Below are 22,581 nucleotides of genomic sequence, written 5' to 3'. Positions count from 1 at the left end.
AAATGGCAATTGATAGAGCGTCTTTTCTTACTTGTGCAAGCTTCTCCTTTAAAAGTAATGAGAGAAATTGTTTGAACTCATTAAACACCAACAACATTCAACTTATTACTAATTTAGAATCTACTACATCACAATCCATTTAGGAAGTCAATTCATCACAATTAATTGACTAGTGTGTACGAGGAAGTTGGTGCAGGATTAGCTCTCATCACTATGGCCTCTTAATCATGCTAAGTATGGGGTAAGCACATTTTGCCACTTTCTTCTTCTGTTTATTTTATCAACCTAACATTTTGCCATTTTCTTTTCCAATTCTCAACTTCATGTCACATCTTGAATCACAAAAGAGAATGTGTTTTCGTTCAAGTAATGACTCATTTTGCAAGATGTTGAATGAGTAAATATATGGAGATTGATTAAGCTGTGGCTAATATGAACTACTTCAATTACAAACATCTTTGGGTTGTTTATCCTTATGAATGATTGACCAATGCAAAATTTGTAAACAACCAACGGTAATTCTAAGCCATAGTACACCCTCTGCAACTCAGAACCAAACATTGGAAAGGCCATCCAACTCCTAAAAGCTCCAGAATTATTTCCCGTATTGTATATGATATGTTAACCAAAAATAAGTCTTTAAATACAGTCAAAAAAGCTAACAAAACATAATTTACCTCCCTGCTCAAGCATATTAATATATTGAATAAACATTTCTTGCAGAACATGATCTCCTTAGTTGCTCAACTGAATCAAAGAAAGAAAAAAAAGGGACCACCTTGGCATCATAGAGCTCATCATCATCACTATGAATTTCTTTTAAAGGTACACAAAACTACTAATGGTAATCTATCCGTATGGTATGTACTTTCCTCCTTTTGACTTTGTACACATTGCTTTTTACACCACGAAGATAATCCGCCGCGCAAACAATCATTTACTGTTGCCGGTGACCCTCTGCCAGGCACTATACCAAAAAAAGGACAACGCCAGCCAAATTCCTGCAGCAATCACAAAGGTATCCATCCCTGTTCGTGTGTCTCACATCAGTCGACGTACCATACCATGAACTAGAATGTTTGAACTCCGATTGTAGTCATGAAGAAGAATTCAGTGCACACTGACCTTAATAAGCCCCGCCTCTGTACCGCAGATGACGATGTCATTCGCAGTCAAAAGGCTTGTTATCTTCCCCCCAGCCGAAATCCTCCCCACTTTCTGCGCTGTCCCTCTCAACCATATCTGTTTTCATTAGTTTGCCTAATCAGTCAATCTTAAACAGAAAGCAGGGAGCAGAGAATATGCGATGACACATTCATTTGTACCAGTCTCACAGTTTATTCAATCAGTGAAAGTTTGTACTTGTGATGTGCTTAATTTTAATTATGAAATATAGGGAACTTGCTAGATAGTGCATGTGGTCATTGCATTTATTCTCGCATGAATTGGTATTACTCCTTCCCTATTTTACTTTTAATGGAGGAAGATTGGAAACCTGGAGGGTACTGGCTGATGAGCTGCAATTAAGATAAACGAAGTCTTCAACCACTCCCATGGCGAGCACATTTGCTCCTTTCTGCACTGCTATTCTCATCTCGGCTTCACAGTTTCTTCTCCATTCCTGGCACAGTTTTTCTCTAGTCATTCCAAGGTTTTTCGAGCACAAACACACAAATCGCACTTATGTCCTCACCTTTACATTGGACCCATGGACCACCATACTCGCAGTGTACATCCAGTCTTTGTAGCTGACAATTGAGTTTATGGGCCGCTTTTGCATCATCCAGCTCTTTGACGGTGCTTTGATCTCTCGCTCTCTGTTGTTCGCTAGAATTATTTCCTGAGAGTACAACACAAACGACATCAATTAGCACAGTTTTATCACTAGGAGTTGTTTCAAAATTATGCCCAGATCCAGGGAAACTGACCTGTACACTTGAGTCCTTGCAGCCGGCATATATCTTTCCCTGAATTACACATATGGACTTTACATTTTTACTCTTGCAAAAATCTTTGACTGTTCTTGATGCATCAATAACCTGGAAAATAAGTTATTGCATTAAATACGGTCCTCCCTAAAGCAGCAAATGCTTCAATGTGTGCCTTCTGCTAAATGGCTTCGCTCTGTGGTTATATATATATATATGATGAAAGATTGAATGGCACCTTAATCCCATGGCCCAGTATGATTGCGACAATTGCATCCCCGAGCGTGTCTATTTTCCGAATGCGGTCCTTTAAGGATATCACTTCCAAGCATTCCAGTTTCCTTTGGACCATTTTCCAGACCTGCCAACATGAGATAGGTTTTGAGTGACTGAAACTGACATAGATTTTGTACATGGGATGAAAGAGGTCGGTATTATATTGAGAAGACTCATTGCGTTATACCCTGATCGTCTTGTCAGCAGATCCACTCAAAAGGCTTTCCCCTTGCTCGAGGAGCGAAAAACAGGTGACTTCCTTCTTGTGCTCCTTCTTGTCCCACGCAAGTGTCGCGAATTGCCCCTTGACGTCCCACATCTATTGTATGCAGTGACCTGCCTTAATTAGTTTCTCATTACTGAAATGTCTTATTCAGTTTAAATTTTTGAGGACCTTGGTTCATGAAATTCCCACCATGCTTTATTTATTGACAGTATGAGGTTTCGACAACTTTGGGATAATTCTTATGAAATAACATGTTTGCAAAGGACTGACACTGCTGGTACTGTGTTTCAAGGGCAAAAAGATAACCTTTATCGACCCGTCTGAATGTCCACTGCAGAGAAGTCCCTTGTAGTAAATTAGAGCATTTACAGCTCCACTACTGCTATGACCAGCCTCAAGAATTTGTGTGTGAACACAGGATATGCGCTGCTTCAACAGCATAACGGCTATTTTAGAGAACCAAGTAGATGCGATGTATTCGAATTGTTTTGGAGTATGATATGATAAGCTACTGACCGATTTGTTTGGTAGATAGAAATCAGCTACTCTATGCAGTTCCTCTGCCATCCAAGTGATGTTTGAAAAGCGCCTCAGCGATTCCCGCACCCCTTCCGAGAAATGGATGAGTTTCTGCATTCCTGCATGATAATTCATTTAAGTGCAGGAGTACTAAATTGCACTCTTGAGTTCATGTCTTGTACAAGCTCGGCACATGTTTTTCATGCAGCAGGGGATAGAGAGTTCGAGGACTACAATCAGAATTATGAAATAAGACAAATTATGAATCGGTTGAATCACATCAGAAATAGATTATAAACCACAATGTGTGGTTCCCTATTACCTTTACCGGAGGCATAGTTGTATATGGATAAGCAAGCTAGAAGCCTCTCTTCAAGGTCCACCCCAGGATGCAGGAATTGCTCTAGCCCACCCAGCAAGATCTCGCACGCGGAGTATCTCTGAGTATTTGCACTCTTGGCAATTTCGCACCCAAGCCACGCAATCGCGGTAAGACAGTCTCGAGACACCCTCTTCGTCTTGCTCTTCAAGCCCATTTCGAGAGCTTGGAAGACAGGATTCCCGATCTTGATTATGTTTCTCGCAATTTTGCCACACCATGAGTCAGTTTCTGAATCCTGCATTGCAATAGTGAGAATGAAAATACAACATAACAATTGGAATGGCTTGGAAATGACAGAATGTTAAGAAAATTTTATTTTGCTATACCAGTAGGCTTTGATCTTCCCAATCGAACTCCTTGATCATATTTCGGTGGCGCACCGAGGTCAACCCAGCCTTTCTTACCAACCAAGCCACTGTGTATGGTTCCCCAGTCCAAGAATAAGTTCCTCCGAGGTTCGCTACGATGAATGCCGATAGTTGATGCATCTTAAGGTCTTCATTGGGTGTCAGCGACTCAAGGAGGACCTTCATGGCCACTTCAACGAACATGCTACTGCCAGATTGGTTCTCCTGCACAAGTTCATCACACCAAAAGCTTCATCAGAGAGCCAGTGCCCTGATATTTATGTTAGCTGCATGATCAGTAATTATGTTTGATCAATTATCTAAAGGAAGAAAATGTTGGGCTGACGTAGTTCCTTGAGAAATGCCGTGCAGACTTATCGACTACAAGATCGAAACTCTACCAATGTGTCCAATTGAAGCAACAAATTCACAGCAAAGAGCTGATGATGAGACTGCAAGTTTTGGACACAGAGCATTAGCATGTTCATGATGTCAGCACCTCCTTCATTCCTTATCCGTTGCAGTAGACTGTTAGCTGCTGACCTGCCAGAAGGAAGAATGTGATTATCGAACTTTCTGGTACAGTTGAATGGGGTTTGGGTGCAGCTTCTTGTAGGGTACTTGACCGGTTCGATCTCTTGTATGGTTTCCAAAACATTGGATAGCAAGAGTTTTTATCATTTAATATTTTTCTTACTGGAAATTGACCTGAAATTTTCATTATTGACACTGCCATTTATGCAGTTTCCTTGGTTTGGTACAATCAATATGTTTCATTCATACCTTGGCATGCAAAGGATTTCATGGAAGAATTCCAATGCGATGAACTTGGCATGCCTCTTGTTGTTTTGAAGAAGGCTAATAAATGGAGAAATAGGTGTAGATTGGGAGACGTAAACTCTGCATTGCCCATCAAACTGCATGCACTTCACAATGATTCTAGCCAGAGAGATGGATTCTTCAGCACCTGAGTCTCTCGCCACATCTAGTAGCCCATGAAGGACTTTGGGAGAGTTGAGTGCTGCAAGGTGTGCGCTGTTGGTGGCATTGTCAAATGCGGTGACCAATATTTCAATGATCATCAGTGATGCGATTGGAGGCGTCAACAAGACGGATGTCCGCTTGAGCTTATAACTGCTCCAAGTGCATACTATCTCCACAAGATTAGGCAGCAATTCCAGAGTCTTGATTTCTGTAGGAGATGGATTGCTCAGATAAATCAGAATCGCTGCCTCGTGCACATTTCTTTTCAGAGCACTTGCCAAGTCACACAATTGAAGACCCTTCTTTCTTATGTCGCCTAAAACCGACTGGTTGGTTAAAGCGATAGTGGTCAAGATAGAAACCGACATTCGAATCTCCCTTTCCTCTTTGGAAGTCGAGATAGCTTTTAGCAGCTGATCCAGAAGCACGTCCTTCAGCGCTGCATGCTTAACTCCGTTCTTGTTGTTCAGAGTCTCATATATCGCTGTGATCTCAACAATGTTTTCTTCATTGAGTTTCCTCAATCCTTCGGAGAAACATAGTTGCGACACTGCCTTCTCAAATATCCCCATCAGGTCATGATGGGAAGGTTTCTCTGAATACAAACCTTCTCCTGTCAACTTATTCTGCACACACAATTTGTTATCTTTCCGAGCAAGAGACTTCCGGGGACTCTTGCGTTTAGCCCTATGATTCCTCCGCGATATAGCAGCTATTTGATTGAAAAGCTGTCGATCGTGTTGCTCAGATGTCTCCAACTCATCCATATGAAGATTCCAACTGGCATTACCATTCTGCTTTCTGTCTCTGAGCTCCAAGATGGATTCATTAAAGTCACCAAAGGAATCGGGTAATGTTTCAGCAAAGATCCTAGCGATGTTCACTTCTGCAGCCCCCCGGCATCGATGCTGGGGAGAACGGGGAAGACCTGCCAAGCATATTGCTTTGCCTTCAGGCTCTGAAGTACAGCATGGACCTTGCTGCTTCCTATTCAACACACACGCCATCCATATTTCGTGAAAAAATAGTTAAAAGACTTTTGTAACCAACACTGATAATTCAGGTTAAAACTTGGCTGTGTGAGAAACTGACCTACAATAAGTGTCCATTTCTTGGAGTTCCACATCCATTCTCATCCTTCTAATTGAGCTTTCAATATCCTCATTAGCTTCCTGATCAGTGATGACAGTTTCCATGTGAGTTTCTCTCATTTTCAGTCACATGAATAAAACCATTTAGCAGAATATAACGGTACTGAATATGGCTGTGATAACCTTCGAATTACCTGTGTGTCACCTTCTTCAGCGGAATCGCCTTGTATAGAGTTTGCAGAAGTTGATGAATCTGACTGGGGTTCCTCCAGCATGTCCTGAAGACATCTGGAGCTTCCGTTTTCTTTTATTTCTCCATTGTAGTCGTGAGACTTTGGTGCTTTTCTTAAATGCTTAGAGTCTTCCGCACAATTTGCAAATGCTGCACCATTGCTGCACATCGTGTTATCCCTAGAGTCTTTCTCGGGATAAAGTGGATGCACTTTCTGAAACTGCATCGATTTTTTGTCACGTGAGAAAGGTCTGATCCGGAAGCATGAAGTTAAAAGAAAGAACTGAACATGTATTTTCTTTAGATCGTGCTTAATGTCCGACATTGTGTTTGTTGCATAATGATCGATGACACGGTTTTCTTATCCCCATTGACCCAGCAGAATCAGATAGAAACTGGACAGAGGTTTTTCCAGGGCTTACCTCACTGTCTTGTAGCCAATCGTGTCCACTTCCAATTGAGAACGAAGATTCAATGCTTGCAGACTGCTCATCCCTGTTTAAGATTAACATCCCATTAACGACGATCAGCGAGAATCACACATCTTCTGATCAAACCTGTCCTGATTCTGACTGGAAATTGACAAACAGACGATGATACAAAGAATTTCATGTTCAGGGTGACATGTAACACTAATTTTTTGGGTGAATGTACTATATATCTGTTTCAATTAATCCTCAAATTGCAGACACACAGCATCTTCAACTAATTGAAAGACCCCAATCTCCCAATCTGCTACTGAATTTGAAGAGAGGAAGAAAAAGAGAGAACTTACAACGAACAGTCTGTGTTATTCTGAAGGGACAGGAGTTCTCTGGAGCCACAATTCCACTCAGGGGTCTCACCATAGAGCATGACCTGATAGTACATCAACCAACCTTTGAACTCCCTGGCCATCTGTTTCATCGGCTCGAGAGCTTCGTCTCTGTTCGAGTCGATAGGCCGAACTGACTCGGAACTTCTATGTCCGCCAATTCTCTTGCTTTTGGACCGTGCAGCCCCGGACAGGAAGAGCAATTCGCAGAGTTCCGGCGCGAACACATCCCTGACAAGCTCGGGACACACCGAGAGCGCCTGGAGAAAATGCAAAGCGACCTGCCAGTCTTCCCCCTGAAGGCTCTTGACCACACATAGGTAAAAGTACGAGAAGGCAATCAAATCCCGGTTCGCTATCCCAGACGTCATGCCTCCCTCGTCCAGCAACGCCGGGACCTGCAGCATCCCCTCCGAGCTCCTCAGCCGGGACTCGCGCTCCCCGGGCCACTCGGCCCAGATCGCTGCCTCAATGTTGTCGATGCCCCAGTAGAGATTAGACAGCACCGAGTGCTCCGAGAACTCGAAGTACTCATGCTTCTGGGCCTGGAGCATTGAAATGCTAGCCGACTTGATGGCGTTCCAAGAACGGGCGCCGTCAGCCAGGATTTGCCGGACGAATTTGTTCACCAAGACAACAACCACGCGGATCGACTCGAGGTCGGGCCGGTCGTGATCGTGGGGTGGCGGAGGCGAAGGGAGAGACATGGTTGTAGCCGGAGGATGAGAGAGAGAGAGAGAGAGAGAGAGAGAAGGAGAGGAAGGGGAGTGATGTTATGGAGCTTCTTGCAGAGAGTGTTGTAACATTGTTGTTGCATCTCACTTTCCCTCGTGACTGTTTCCCGGGAAATTCCAAAGGCCAAGCCGGTCCCTCTCTGTCTTGCCGCTACACGACAATGTTCTGACCGTTGCCTCCATTGATGAAAGGAAAGCTTTGGAAGGAAAAAATTACAAGGGAGATCATTCTCTTCACTAACACCCTAAAAAGGGAAAACGAATTGTCCCATCGATCTTGAGTGGTAGATAGAGTTAATGTTCGATCCAAATTGGAGTAACATCGGAATGCGAAGGCGCGTCTATAAAATTGGTTACAAAACGATGTCAAGAAATAGCAAGTGTGACGGTCCAAGAGCTAATTTGCACCTGTGCCCCTCGGGCTCGACACCTCTGATTGAGCCAAACTAAAATCTTGTATTCGGCTCGAGGGACGGCCTAATCAAACCAGGACTCGAAAAGTTTGAGCAAGTTTGGTTGGATGGGTTCGACCGTGGCAGATCCAAACTTTCGATGTCTCACGCGCTCCTTTCTTTTTCACAACCCTACCGACAAGACAATGTATTGCATCAAAATTATATGGAGTCAAATACGTTCTCGATAAAGGTTTTGTTAAGATAACAGTTTTTGAATTATTATAAGAATTAATAGTTTATTTTGAATCACAAATTTTTAAAAGTGAGCTCTATAATATTTTATAGTTATGTGTTATTTGATTTTTTTTTTTTTTTGCGGTCCAAAAGAGATGGTTATTTTTACAGTAAATTATAAAGTGTTACCCAGTCATTTCTCTTTTAATAATGTGCAGCTAGATTGGTGCCATGCAACCTCAAACTAGTAAGTTTAACAAAGCGTTGAAGAGGTTTCGGAAGAGGGCTTGGTGAAGACGATCGAAAATGTTGGTCATGTCAGCAAAACAGTTCAATTTGTTTTATCTTCATTGCCCTACTTTTCAAGGTCTAATCGGTGTCAAATTTTGATAGCCAATCACTTACCTAAGAGACCCAAGAAATAATTCTCGACAATGATTGCCCTCATAATCAAGAATTTATGTGTACTATAATAGAAGAATTTCTTTAAGAGTGGGGTGAGCTGGTTGATTATGTTTTCTTGCGTAGGCCTCTTGAAGAGATTGCCTGGAAGGGCACTGGTCAGTGCTCGTGCCACATTGCCAATCAATTCTTCAAATAATTCAACATAGCCCGACCTTTTTCATTCTTTTTTTCTTTAATATTTTTAAAAAATGCTGGATTTTTTTTCCTCACGAGACAAGATTCATCATGCACTGTCGATTCAGTCACGAGACAAGGTTCAATCTTCGACGCTGAAATTAAGATATAATGATGTCATCACGCATGTCTTGGTTGACTCGATCGGGTCCTCATAACTAAGGGCATTTCCTAGTACTATCTTCTATTTCTTTTTCCCTTTTTTTCCTTTGTTTTTCTTTTTTATAATTAGTCTGAGGATATAGAATTGGGTTAGTAGTAGAATAATGTCGATTGAAAATGATCTTTTTCTGCTTCTGAGTACTTGCATGCCTTCGCATGCGTGCGTAGTTACGTGGAATTGCAGACTTTGCATGTTGACTCGTCAGAGACAAACTTCGTCCTAATTAGCTGGGCAGACCAAGAAACCCTCGAACATATGTTTATGTTTCACTTCATTTTTTGAATAACAATAATGAAGGTGAATTTTTCTTTTCCTTTTCTAATTCTCTCTTTTTTCCGCTTCTGAATCCTTGCATGCCTTCGCATGCGTGCGCAGTTACGTGGAATTGCAGACTTTGCATGTTGACTCGTCAGAGACAAACTTCGTCGTAATCAGCTGGGCCGCCCAAGGAACCCTTGAACATATATGTAGGTTTCATTTCATTTTTTGAATAACGATAATGAAGGTGATTTCTTTTTTCAGCGAACTTTTCCCACGGTGATTCTAGGGCAAAATGCAAGTTGAACAGAATATCCTCTTTCATTTCTTTGGGTATTGTTTTTGGCATAATTCTTGTTGCCTGGTACTACATGGATAGAACAGTGATGGGCAATTTTTCGTAGCTAGCCAAATATCGAATACACTTGTTCAAATTCAACCAATAATTTCTCAAATGCTTCGAGTTGGGATCCAACATGTGTCCAAAAAAGGTCGGTGTCGAGCACAAGATACGAGAAGCTCGTCGAGGCAAGCAAAGATGACCTTTGCCTCCATCGACATTATCTGGCAATGTAGCATCGCGCCTAGTGAGAACTTTCGCTTCGTACAGAAATTCCTCTAAAATGTAAAATAAATAAATAAATAACAAGCAAAAAAGGACCATAAGATATTTCTCAACCACAATTTCTTTTCCCTGACATCCGTGGAAATAAACGCTACGGTCCCCACATGCAGCATCCGAGACGGAAATTCAAGTTAGATTGTCACATTGCACAAGGCCAGAGTCATGATCATTCCTTGGCTGTCGTTTTTTTGGATTTTAGAAGATGTGCATGAGAAACCATTTCTCGTGCTCTTTGCCTGTGCAGGGTTGTCAAGAAAAGGACATGACTCGGAAGACTTTAGCAGAAACCCTGTGCTGTTGCTTCGTTCAAGGCCATTTGATCGAGCGCCTTGCTGAAAGTCAGTGTGTTCAGAAAGAGAGGCGTTTGAGCCCTAGGATTAGAAAGCCCATGATCCCAAACAAGAGATCGAGATTGATCACTGATCAGTCATGAGATGTCAGCAGCATCCATGATTGCAGTTGCTGATCCAAAATCATGCTTGGATGGTGTTGTTGTGCTCTATCATATTGGCCTTTTTGCCGGCCTGCACTTTGTTTCTTCACGGCATGTCTCATGTAAGATTAAAATTTACCAAAAATTTAGAAACTCAGATTGAACAAATTAAAAATTCAAGGAAAACATTACACATTGAGCTAAAATTTAGATATCATATTGAACAAATTAAAAGTAATGAGACAACATTATATGTTGAGCCGAAATTCAAAACTGTTTGTGTAATTACCCCCGTCTTCTTGGCAATGTACTAACACTATTAATGAAACTGATGTGATAAACTATTGGGCGTGTCACATCACCGGCTTGCCAAGCCGGTCCATGGAATCAATCATTCTTCATAAGCAAGAATCTAAGGAAGAAAAATGCTAAGTATTGAAGCTTGGACTGAGTCCGGATCAAGTCGGGTACATATCGCTAAATTTGCATCACGTATAAAATGGTCGGTTCGGGTCTGACCTTTTCCTTTAAGTTTTGTTTCTCCTCCGTTTTCCTTTTCCTCTCCATTCAGGCAATAAAAGAAAACCGCTTTTGCGTATCCAGTCGTGCGGTGCCCATTTGTGGCCCATCTGGGGCCCAAATAATAATTTATCTTTGACATGATCTTCTATGATACCCAACTGTCGACTTGTATATATGTTAGATTACTGGGATACATACGGTATTACTGAAAGTTAAATCATTTTAGTATTAAATAAAATAAAATCAACTTTTAAATGTGGTATCAAACCCGAAAATCCTCATGTTCTCAACATAAAAAAGAAACAAAGGAAAAAAGTCAGATGTTAATAATACAAACTTGAGCTAAAAAGTCTTATGAGTTGCTTTAATGTAAAAGACTAGATGACACATAAGAATTGTTGAAATAATTATACATACTTCATTTTATCTTCTATTGTAGGTATTACAAAATAAGAAATAATAATTGTTCAAATGATAGTTATTAAACCATACTTTTATCTAGCAATTTAAACTTTTAAGACAATTAGCAATTGTTGCACAAAATCTTACATAATATCAAAGTCAGAAGTTATGAGTTTAAATCTTTCTATACTTCATTTGCCTCACCAATTAAATATATCCTTGCTCAATACTTCTCAAAAAGACCAAATTAGGTGCGATTAGATATTGGAATAATTAAAGGATAAAAGTTACCAAAAACCCCAAACTTTGCCTATCATAATATATTTATCCCAAATTTTTTTATAACACAGAAATCTCAAACTCATATAGCATAATACATTTATCCCAAACTTGTTTTTTGTAACACCAAAAACCATTAAAAAAAAGTACCAAAAAATCACAAACTTATTTTTGCATGACACATTTAACCACAAAAAAAAGTTTAGGGTTTTTGGTGTCATCAAAAAAAAAAATTGAGATAAGTGTGTCACACAACTAAAAGTTTGGGATTTTTTGTGTCGTATAAAAAAATTGGAATAAATGCGTCACAATGCGTAAAGTTCAGAATTTGTGATGTCATAAAAAATAATTTATGATAAATATGTCCGGGTAAAATATGGGGTTTTTGATAACTTTTTTTCATAATTAAATCCAACCAATCATTAGCTTGGCAGCACGCGACGCTAGTACGAATAGCTCGGAGTCTTAGGTCTTTGGTGGGTCTAGTCCAATAACCCACTTAGTTGTACGAGCTTACGTTATTTGGCGGTGTTTTGAGGATGACAAAACATTCTAAGTACACTAACATATGTGGCTGAGTCTATAGAGAATACTGCCCCTACGTCCACAATTTATGTTCGAATTGTAAATAACCTTCGTTTTAAAAAATCAGCATAATCCCTGATGTAAAAATTGCAGGCAAAAGAAATTGAGAAATACACTTTGCTATTTTTAAAAATCAACTACTTTATTTGGAAAAAATTTTTAAAGTCTCATTTCAGATTCCTAATAAAGGATGATTCAATTTTCTGATTCAAGTGGTAGGTGCGTGCATCGATCAAATCACGGGTCAAATCAAGAATTGTGATTTTGTCCAATAATCTGTACCAACATGCAACACATGCGATCTAATCACCAGCACGCCATGGATCTAAGCTGGAAGTCTCCCGTGGACCCCCTATCATCATGCGACCTGGACCACTTTTGTCTGTCACGGGCACAATCTCTATACACTTTGAGTACTTTGTGCAACTGTTTCTAAATTAATCAAAAAATAATATTAAGTCTTCCTAGAGTAATTTTTGTTTGTTTTCTTTCGCACGTTATAAAAAAGCAATATTAGGATAAATTACATGTTGATTTCTAAAGCATAAAAAGAAAAAACATATTTTTCTAGAAATAGATTTAACACTCCACATGTGTACTTGGACAAATATCCCACTGAAACTTAATGGGGCCAGATTCAAGTGAGAATTGGGACGGAAGTTGAAGTTGTTGCTTTTTTAGAAGATAAGAAAGTTTAGGCAAAATTGAGATTGAACTTAAAATTGATGTATTTTTACGAGATGAAATTAATACCGCAATGAACTCAGACTAAAATTTGTTTTTTCAAAAGAATTGGCCTATTTTCATTATTAACTAGAGGAAAAGGTTTTTTGTTAATTTTTTTCTTTAAGGGATATAAACAATCATTTTTTTAATTTTTTTTAAAGTAGTTTTCAAAATATCAATTTTTCGTGAAACAAATGCTTTCAAAAACATCTTTTTTTTCTTCTACTCTTCAACACCTAATCAAGTAGACAACCACAAATCAAGCTTGTGAACATAGCCATATGCTTCAAAAAGTATCTCTTGTGTCAAGGACCTCACTCGTAGAGGAAAATTGCCAAAATAATCATAAATCTATTATAATTTTTCCAATTCATTCCTAAACATTTTTCCCAACGCTAACATGGCAAAATTTTAATGTTGTTTATTTTTTTCCTTACTTTTTCTTTCTTTTTTATTTTTCCTTTTCTTCTTCCTCTGGCAAGAGGCTAGGGCCGAGGAGGGTGAGCCTCAACCACTCCTGGTGAGGTGTCACCCTCACCGTCATTGGGCTAAGGCTAAGGGCGAGCCTTGCCATGGCTGTGGGTGAGGTTCGTTGGCAAGGTGTCACCCTCATCTTTGCCAATACCAATGAAAATGAGCCTCCCTAGTGGCCAGTGAGGTCAACCTCGCTAACCCTAGCCTTTGGCCGACCGCCAAACCTGCCAAAGGAAGAAGGAAAGGAAAAAGGAAAAGGAAAAGATACTAGAAAATAAAAATATATTTAAAGAAATTGTCACGTCAACGTTGGTCGAATGGTTGGCGCTGACCAACATCCATGTCGGCGTCAGCTTGCTAAGTTCTACCGGATGGGCTAAATTGACATAAATCCAAAAAGTATAAAATTGAAATTGGAAAAAAAAGATTTAGAATTGAATTGAGAAAATTGTAATAGGTTTATGACTATTTTAATATTTTTCCATCATTCGTAGAGATGAACCGTTCCGGGTTCCGTTCAACTTCCATTTAAAACTTACCTATAGGAATAGGTTTCTCATTTTTTGGAACCTATAATCTAACTTACATACCTTAGAATCTCGAACCCTACCCATATCATAAGTTCTAGGGTCTACCTAGGTTTTATTTGTATTATTAATCGAACAATTATAATGAATCATTACATTTAATAAGTATGACTTGTTTCTACAATTTACTGATCACAACTTATATTTAAACTTGCAATTATAAAATGAAAGATCAGACTAATGCTTTTAAATTACACATTCATCATCAAACGCTATAGAATAGCGGAGGATATTGCAAAGATAGAGACAGAGAAATACTCAAAAACTCATTCCAAGTTCTAGATTTCACCTATCTAAAATTTGGAACCTACTTGTCGAAATATGTTTTTAATTTTTGGAACTTGAAATCTTCCTTACATACTCTAAAGTTTAGAACCAAACAGGTTCCTATTGATCCAATTCTCAGATCCTAGGTTCTACCTTGAAATCTTGTTTTCCCCCTACTTATTGTTCACTAATTAAAAGTTCCGATTATTTAAACTTAAAAAAAATTTTCTCATTTATTGTAAAGATAGAAGCACTTCATTAACCATGCAAGTTATTTCAGAAGCGCTCTTTTGATGCAAATGAGCTTATAAAAAAGCTTAAAGAGTTTGTGATATGGTGGTAATATATTTTTAGTATGAGTTAGATCTATTAGAATGGGCTACAAACCTTTTTTTAAACCCATATTGCATGGGCAGAGTTGTTGTACATTAGTTACATTAAATGAATTGGTTTAGAAGGGTTAAACAAAAAGAAATATAGGTGTTAATGGGTTCACAACTTATTTTGTGACAGTTTCAACTCACTTCTATAATTCTCTCTTGCTCTCACTTGGTTTCATGCTCACTCATTTTGTGCTATCATCTCAATTTGTGTAAAAATTTTCCTAGACTAGGTTAAATTTGGTGCGTTACGTATGTGTTAGGTTCAGTATATATTGCTAAATTTGTATTGCATAGAAATGAGTTGAGATGGTTAAATGGAGTAATGCAAGCTAATCATTTTCAACTCAATTCATCCGTTTAAAGAGTTTAGTACAAGTTAATTGATTGTCAATAAGTTATTTATCGTGTAAGATGGCCAGGCTGGGATTGAGCCTACATTGTACTTTCTGGGCCGTGACTTGGGACTACATTGCATGACAGTTTCCTGCTTAGCTTGACCAAGTTTGGATTGTCAGTTGCCTGGCCACACCCGCGTTAAGAGAAAAATTTCGAAATTTTCTATTCAACGAAAATAAGTGAAAATATGCATATTAGCATTTTTAGCAATTCATTGGCCCCAAAAAAAACCTAGACTCATTTCTTTTCAGCAAAAATAAATGCTTTTGATGCATCTCGCATATAAAAAAAATACTAGATATACAATTTTAGCCCTTTTAATGAGAAATAATTGTTAAAAAAAGGATTAATACAATGAAAAACCAAAAACTGGCATATATGTGGCAAATTTATCCAAAACTACTATTTTGACCACTAAATTTGTGACAAATTTACCATATATTAATTTCCATTAAATTTAATTAGTATCACAAAAATCACAAAATTAATACACCTACAAGAAATATAGGGTAAAATCCCAAATTGGTACAACTGTAAATGATCACGTGTTATTCAACTCATCAATTTGATAATAAAATATCACACAAATTAACTAAGAATAAATTAATCACAAATATATAAGCATGATGTTTTTTGTGGAATGAAAATAAAAAGAATAAGAAGGTACTTTAAAGAGGGGGGGGAATAGGCCGGACTCTACGTAACCCGGGCATGTGCTTATGGGCCGATCCTAAAAAGAACACGAATGATTTGACAATTTTAACCTTGAGGCTCGACGGAAATCACGTAAAGATTGTCGTCCGTCGAGAATTCAACGAAAATGAGTGTGAATATGTATATTAGCATTTTTGGCAATTATTGGGCCAAAAAAAAAAGCTAGAATCATTTATTTTCAGCAAAAATAAGCTTTCTATGCATCTTGCATATAAAAAAGATACTAAATATACAATTATAGCCCTTTTAATGAGAAGTCCCTATTAAAAAAGGATTATTACAATGAAAAACCAAAAACTGGCATATATGTAACAAATTTATTCAGAACTACTATTTTGACCACTGAACTTGTGACAAATTTATCATGGTTAGTTTCCATTAAATTTAATTAGTACCATGAAAAATCACAAAACTAATACACCTACAACAAATTGAGGGTAAAACTTTAAATTGGTCAATGGTCATAAATTATTAAACTCAGTAATTTGCTAGTAAAATATCACGAAAATTAATAAAAGGTAAATTTATCACAAATATATTAGTATGTGATTTTTCGTGAAAAAAAAAAAAAAAAGAGTAAGAAGGATCGCGTGCTTTCACTGTAGCCTTAGCGTGGGATATCATTAGGAGGAAGAAGGATCGCGTCCCTTGGGCTTCACTCATTTGGAATGATTCGATTGCTCCAAGATTCTAATTCATTCTTTGGCTTATTATTTAGAATCACCTACCCACCTAGGTTCTCCTTCTTTCCTATAGAATAAATAGTGGGCTATGTGCTTTATGTAAAGTCAGATCAGATTCTATTGATCACCTGTTCTTTGATTGCCACATCTCGGCTAGTCTTGCATATTTTTGGGCTGCGAGATGTAATCTTCTGTGGAGAATATGGGCCCTAAAGTTCCTTCCTGGCAAGGATTTTTTCCATTGCTTAGCCCAGTTTTCTTTTGGTGCCATGTGCCACTTGATTTAGAAGAAGCGCAATAGCATTATCTTTCGGGGGAGTTGTCGGCTTTGAAGAATCATCTCATCAAAGTGGTTAAGGACAAGGCGCTTACCTTTAGTAATATGGTGGATAACCCTAGGAATAGGAGGCTCTAGCAATGTTGGGGACTTAACTCTTCCATCTTTGACTTTCTTGTTTAGTGCCGTCTGGCCTTTTGTTTGTTTCTTACTTTGGTCTCTTTAGTTAAGTTTTTGGGCTTCCCGTTCTTTTCGGGTGTTCTCTTTTTACATCGGCTCCTTTCATTCATTTTAACCTGTCACTATGAGTGAAATTTGTTGACGCCGATTTTTTTGTATAGTTGGTTAAAGCTATTTATATATTCTTACATTTACCAACAAAAAAAAAAAAAGAATAAGAAGGCACCTGAAGGGGGGGAATGGGCCGGAATCTACGTAACCCGGGCATGTGCTTTTGGGCCGATCCGGACCAGAAAAAGAACGCGAAGGATTTGACAATTATAACCCTGAGGCTCGACGGAAATCACGTAAAGACCGTCGTCACGTCGAGAATTCTGAAATGCGGGTTGCTCGCTTGTCCGGACAAACCAAAACTCAGAAACCCTCGCTCGCTTAGCTCTCAGAGGCTTGGCCTGCTAATCTCCCGAAGCTCAGCTCCGGTGATTGTCGTTCCCTTTTCGTGTCGTGCTTTTTCTTTGTCCTGAGTGATTTCTGGGTACTTTTCTTGATCTTGTTTTGCTCTTTTGTCGGGGGGCATCGTGGGGGTGATGTTTCGATGTTGGGGATTGAGATATTGGCGTTTCTTGATTGCGTAGTCGTGCCCTTTGGCGTTAGAAGCTAGATGACGTCGACTATGTGAAGCAGGGGATTGTGGAATCTTGGCTTATGATGTGGGTCATGCGTTCTATTTCGTTGATGGGTTTTGTTCTTAAATCTTGAATCTTGAATAGCGGCGGCGCGGCGCTTGTTTCGTCTGCTATTTGGGTGGGTTTTTTTCTTTTTTTTTTTTTGTGGGTGTTTTGTGTCTTTGAAGTGGCAGTCCCATTTTGAGTGACCTTTGTTTGAGGGGCGTACAATTTTTAAGGCTTCAATTCTGTGAGCTTTGATTGATGAATCTATGAAACCTTCATCACATATTTGGTTCCCTATTGTTTTATTTCTGAGGCTCTTCTTGCTTCAAATCCACTTTTCCAGTTAACATCCATGTGAGATTTTGTCTTGTATATGACAGTAGGGTCTGTAATATGCTCAACAAAGATGATATAATATTAATATGTTTGATTAATGTTATCTATTCGATCTCAAATGTGTTGAACTGCTGATTCCAAATTTCTAGCGTGATCAAGAAGGTGAAGCAGGAAAGCTTATGCTCCCCAATATCTTTCGTTCTCTTTCATTTTTTACATGTTGCATTGTCTATTGAGCTTCAATGAGTATAATTGGTGGGCTTTCGCTGTTGCTTAGTCCTGCCACCGAAACCAAGTTAATGGTTTCCAAAACCACCTTTCAATAGCTTCAATTTTTTGGAGGTGTCAGTTTGTACCATAACTCAGTGTACTTTGCTTATTTGGTTGAATGGTATCTGTGTGAATGCATGTTCTTTTAACATTGTAGACTGTGAATCATCATTCCACTTTCTTTGATGCATTGGCAGTTTGTTTGTCTCACCTCTCATGAAGTTGACTGTTTTTGTAGTCCTCCCATTCTTTGAGCAAGGATCATTTAGGAACAAGCCAAAATGTCTCGGAAGGGTTTGATGGAGCAAGACTTAAGCAAATTGGATGTTACAAAACTCACTCCACTCTCTCCAGAAGTAATCTCACGGCAGGCAACCATAAATATCGGTCTGTACATACAGTAATGTATTTATTCCGTCTTCTGTAATTATGAGCTAAAAATTTCTCTTAGTTAGCAAGTTACTTAAATCCACATTGCTCTCTATCAGGCACTATAGGTCATGTGGCGCATGGAAAGTCAACAGTTGTGAAGGCAATTTCCGGTGTGCAGGTAACTATGCCCTTTGTTATTTAGTTCAATGTTTATGTTTTCTTCTAAACAAGAGTTTCCATCTTCCCTATTTTGGCAAGGATTAGTGACCATATTCATTCAGGGCTTTATATTTTGTTTGGAGAAAGCCTGGTGTCAGTCTGCATTCTATGGTTAAAATTGATTGTGGTCATAGTCCGTGGAGAGCAAAGGAAAATTTGCTGCTAGGGCTTGTTAGTCTTATACGTGTTTATCTGTTCTCATGACAATGCCTCTGCTTCAGGTCCCGTCAATTGAGGTAGTTGTTGTGTCCCTTTTGGAGAGAAGTTGTTCATGTAGTTGTAGTTATTTTGATATGGAACATGATATAATATCATCTTATGTTTGGGGCATTCTTTTTGATTTCTGATCTGCTTCTCATTTATCTGAAATGTGGAAGGATTTTAGAGGTGCATCTTGGCTTTTTGCAGACTGTTCGTTTTAAGAATGAGTTGGAGCGTAACATTACAATTAAGCTTGGATATGCAAATGCAAAGATTTACAAGTGCGAGGATGAACGATGCCCACGCCCTACGTGCTACAAGTGGGTTAATGTTCACACTCTGCACTTACTATTGAGTTGGAACTTGACCATTTACATGTGTTAAGTGATTATTTTCAGGGCTTATGGAAGTGGAAAGGAAGACAGTCCTCTGTGTGATGTCCCTGGTTTTGAGAATTGCCGTATGAAGCTGCTAAGGCATGTTTCCTTTGTGGATTGTCCGGTAAGGTTCTTATGATATATTGTGTGATTTCTTTATCATTTTCATCAAGTGTGTTCAAGTTGTGTCTAATTTGGATGTTGACATAATTGGATCAGTACAAGCTTTTGTATTTGAGTTTCTCATCCATAAGTTGAGTTCTGTGGATTGAGCTATAATAATAGACTTGTCTAAAATGATTTAAAAGTAAATTTGTCATTTATAGTCTTTTTGTCTATTGACTTTTTATATTTGTCTTCACTGATGTGTAAATGTTACCGTTCCTGGAATTCATTGATCCCTCCATTTTTATTGGCACTTGGTGATCCCTCCATATTTCAAGGATCACATACAAAAAAAGGAAAATGGCATGAAATGTGGGATTAGGCAAGGATAGGAAAAGGCAAGACAAGGTTATATCAGTAAACCATTCTTGCGGAGGATATCATGGTTTGCCAGACCCCTGCTCGACCCCCCGAAAAAAGAAAAATATTAACAAGATGAGATAAAGGACCATCCCCAAGCCCAAAGTAAAACAAGGGGAAAAGAAAGGAGAAACAAAAATGCATGTGCAGACGGATGTGCAAACTGTAGTTTTCAGTCTGTGTTAACAGAATCCATTCTTTTATTAGTACACTTATCTGTCCTCTATTTAAAATTCAGATTGTTCAGCAAAAAAATTAACATTTGATTTATCTTCAGGGCCACGATATTCTCATGGCTACTATGCTTAATGGAGCTGCTATCATGGATGGAGCATTACTTCTTATAGCTGCCAATGAAAGCTGTCCCCAGCCTCAGACTTCTGAGCATTTGGCAGCTGTTGAAATTATGCGCCTGCAGCATATAATTATCCTTCAGAATAAAGTTGACCTTATTCAAGAAAATGTAGCGATCAACCAGCATGAAGCAATTCAAAAATTCATTCAGGTAAGTGGTTTATGTTTAGTTTAAATGGTCATATATTACCCAGCATCCATCAGATCCACTAAAGTTTGTCTTATCAGGGAACTGTTGCCGATGGTGCTCCAGTTGTCCCAATCTCTGCGCAGTTGAAGTATAACATTGATGTTGTCTGTGAGTATATTGTCAAAAAGATCCCCATTCCAGAGAGAAATTTTGTGTCGCCACCAAATATGATTGTAATCCGGTCTTTTGATGTGAACAAGCCTGGCTATGAAGTTGATGAGATAAGAGGTGGTGTGGCTGGTGGGAGTATCCTAAGGGTATGTTTTATTTTGTGCTCTGGCTTACCTTGTGGGAGATGGTTGATTTTCTTTGGTTGCTGACCACTTCAGCATTTATATCTCATGCTTCTTTTTGGCTTGGGGTATTGCAGGGTGTTTTGAAGGTAAATCAAATGATCGAAGTTCGCCCTGGGATTATTGTGAAAGATGAGAATGGGAATACCAAATGCACACCAATATACTCGAGAATTGTTTCATTGTATGCTGAGCAAAATGAGCTGCAATTTGCAGTGCCTGGAGGCCTTATTGGTGTTGGGACCACCATGGACCCCACTTTGACACGAGCTGATAGATTGGTGGGTCAGGTTCTTGGGGAGGTTGGGTCACTTCCTGAAATCTTCGTTGAGCTTGAGGTAAGAGCTGGTAGAATTGATGAAAACCTTATATGAAAGCGAAGTTAGCTCTCTCTCTCTCTCTTGTTTTTTCAAGCTAAGTTAGCTCTGAAGTGGTGTTTTTCGACACATTTGTCATGTTCTCACTGCACTCTATGTGGAGTGCAGGGCAGCTGCTTGCATTCTGAAGATATGCTGTTAACTGTTGCTTGAATCTTTACTCTCTGTTTTTCAGGTTAACTTCTTCCTACTGCGACGACTTCTTGGTGTGAGGACAAAGGGCTCAGAAAGGCAGGGAAAGGTCTCAAAGCTGGCTAAAGGAGAGATTCTCATGTTGAATATTGGGTCAATGTCGACGGGGGCTCGAGTTGTTGCTGTGAGGAACGATTTAGCTAAACTGCAACTCACATCTCCAGTCTGCACTAGCAAAAACGAGAAAATTGCACTCAGTCGCCGAGTCGAGAAGCATTGGCGTCTGATTGGCTGGGGCCAGATTCAAGCAGGAATGACCCTCGATATCCCGCCTGCCCTGTTCTGATTTACTAGCGGCGAAAAAAAGCAAAGAGAAAGAAACGACAGAGGTTATTGTCGGAGGAACCGGGGGAGATGTGGCGAGGCAGGGATTTGTTAGGAACAATTTTCGTTAGGAGTAGAAATTGTCTTTGTCGAATTTCTTTCCTTTGCTCTTTTTCCCATTACCATGCGGCCCGGGTACGTTGTTTCTGGTTGAGTCTCCAAGATGCGAGTTTTGGGGCAATTTGTTCACGAACCACATCATTCATTGTACTTCTATTTCTTCTCTGCATGCTGGATATCAAATGGCATATGTTAGGGTTTCTGCAAATTTATTTGTTCGATCAATTATTTGATGCCTTACGATGAGCAGGAAGAGAACTTTTGAAGGCTAGAATGCGTTTGCATGCATAGTTTTCACGTGTTAGGAGAGAACAATTTTTCAGATTTATTTATTTTTTTTCGTTTTTTGTTCATCTTAGTTGAGAGTTGGAGGAGAGTTTCTTTTATGACTTTTGTCTATTATTTTTATTTTGGGAAAGGTGGCGAGTGACTTTTCAAGATAATTTCTTATGTCCACTCCTTGAACGACACAACTCTTGCTATTACGGACCCAAAAAAAAAAAAAAAAAAACTCTTGCTATTGTTCACTTCTTTTTCAATTACATAACTAGGATTGAAAGATTAATTCGACTATAAATTTTTCAAGGTTTGAACGTGGTTCTTTTTTTTCAAAAAAATATGCAAATCATTATTGGGTGGCACTCTTAATTCTTATTTATTTATGTACCACATCTTAAATTGATTTTTGGGAAATGATTTTTCTTTATGGATATAAATTTTTTTCATTCAAAAAGAAACATTTCGAGTGAAATTGATTTTGGGACTATCGAATTTGAAATTGAATGTTTGATTATTAATTATTTTGAAAGGAAATAAATAATTTGTTACTATGAGTGCTGTGATCAATCCAAGTATTGAACTATTCGTTTGCTATACTTTCAAAACTTAATTTATTTTCATTCTCATCTATGCTCATAAGTAGTGACCTATCTATTATGGTATAAACGGGTAGACTTTTTTCAGATAATTCCAATCTAACCTAATTGAATTTTTGGGACTATTTTTATATAACCCGACTAACTTCATAATTCCCCATTGTTCTCTAACAACCGGATCGCTGAAAAT

General features: G+C 38.7%; 2 protein-coding genes across 4 annotated transcripts; one reads left to right on the top strand and one right to left on the bottom strand.

Moving 5' to 3' along the window:
• Window positions 1–598: 598 nt before the first annotated feature.
• Window positions 599–7,761, bottom strand: LOC104428546 (putative E3 ubiquitin-protein ligase LIN-1). Of its 2 annotated transcripts, XM_010041525.3 has the most exons (17): window positions 6,761–7,746; window positions 6,408–6,480; window positions 5,948–6,205; window positions 5,755–5,834; window positions 4,462–5,649; window positions 4,080–4,221; window positions 3,658–3,903; window positions 3,272–3,566; window positions 2,947–3,068; window positions 2,737–2,856; window positions 2,392–2,523; window positions 2,167–2,289; window positions 1,929–2,039; window positions 1,694–1,840; window positions 1,496–1,621; window positions 1,126–1,242; window positions 599–1,028 (listed from the first exon to the last, which is right to left on the bottom strand). In XM_010041525.3, the coding sequence occupies exons 1-17, from the start codon at window positions 7,504–7,506 to the stop codon at window positions 1,011–1,013; spliced, it is 4,044 nt and encodes a 1,347-aa protein (XP_010039827.2). In that variant the 5' UTR covers window positions 7,507–7,746; the 3' UTR covers window positions 599–1,010. The 2 variants fall into 2 exon arrangements, 1 of the variants encoding a protein (XP_010039827.2); XR_722122.3 differs by lacking the exons at window positions 599–1,028; window positions 1,126–1,242 and having other exon boundaries at window positions 1,599–1,621; window positions 2,392–2,540; window positions 6,761–7,761.
• Window positions 7,762–17,112: 9,351 nt separating this feature from the next.
• Window positions 17,113–21,724, top strand: LOC104428565 (eukaryotic translation initiation factor 2 subunit 3, X-linked). 2 transcript variants are annotated; one of them, XM_010041535.3, is made up of 9 exons: window positions 17,113–17,234; window positions 18,271–18,419; window positions 18,521–18,582; window positions 19,032–19,144; window positions 19,223–19,325; window positions 20,004–20,231; window positions 20,309–20,527; window positions 20,641–20,901; window positions 21,116–21,724. In XM_010041535.3, the coding sequence occupies exons 2-9, from the start codon at window positions 18,314–18,316 to the stop codon at window positions 21,416–21,418; spliced, it is 1,395 nt and encodes a 464-aa protein (XP_010039837.2). In that variant the 5' UTR covers window positions 17,113–17,234; window positions 18,271–18,313; the 3' UTR covers window positions 21,419–21,724. The 2 variants fall into 2 exon arrangements, with proteins under 2 accessions (XP_010039837.2, XP_018723757.2); XM_018868212.2 differs by having other exon boundaries at window positions 17,139–17,290.
• The last annotated feature ends 857 nt before the right edge of the window (window positions 21,725–22,581 follow it).

The sequence above is a fragment of the Eucalyptus grandis genome, chromosome 2 (assembly GCF_016545825.1).
Source record: "Eucalyptus grandis isolate ANBG69807.140 chromosome 2, ASM1654582v1, whole genome shotgun sequence".
NCBI lineage: Eukaryota > Viridiplantae > Streptophyta > Magnoliopsida > Myrtales > Myrtaceae > Eucalyptus > Eucalyptus grandis.
The sequence above is the reverse complement of the archived record's forward strand: the minus strand, read 5'-3'. Positions and strand labels throughout refer to the sequence as shown.

Excerpts from the sequence above, each read along its gene's own strand:
- LOC104428546 (XM_010041525.3), bottom strand. The coding sequence starts at position 7,506 with ATGTCTCTCCCTTCGCCTCCGCCACCCCACGATCACGACCGGCCCGAC. Across the intron at positions 3,904-4,079 it reads TGCTTCAATTGGACACATTG|GAGAACCAATCTGGCAGTAG; the intron begins GTAGAGTTTCGA and ends GAACTTGTGCAG. Across the intron at positions 1,841-1,928 it reads GCAAGGACTCAAGTGTACAG|GAAATAATTCTAGCGAACAA; the intron begins GTCAGTTTCCCT and ends TTGTACTCTCAG.
- LOC104428565 (XM_010041535.3), top strand. The coding sequence starts at position 18,314 with ATGTCTCGGAAGGGTTTGATGGAGCAAGACTTAAGCAAATTGGATGTT. Across the intron at positions 18,583-19,031 it reads AGGCAATTTCCGGTGTGCAG|ACTGTTCGTTTTAAGAATGA; the intron begins GTAACTATGCCC and ends GGCTTTTTGCAG. Across the intron at positions 19,145-19,222 it reads CCACGCCCTACGTGCTACAA|GGCTTATGGAAGTGGAAAGG; the intron begins GTGGGTTAATGT and ends GATTATTTTCAG.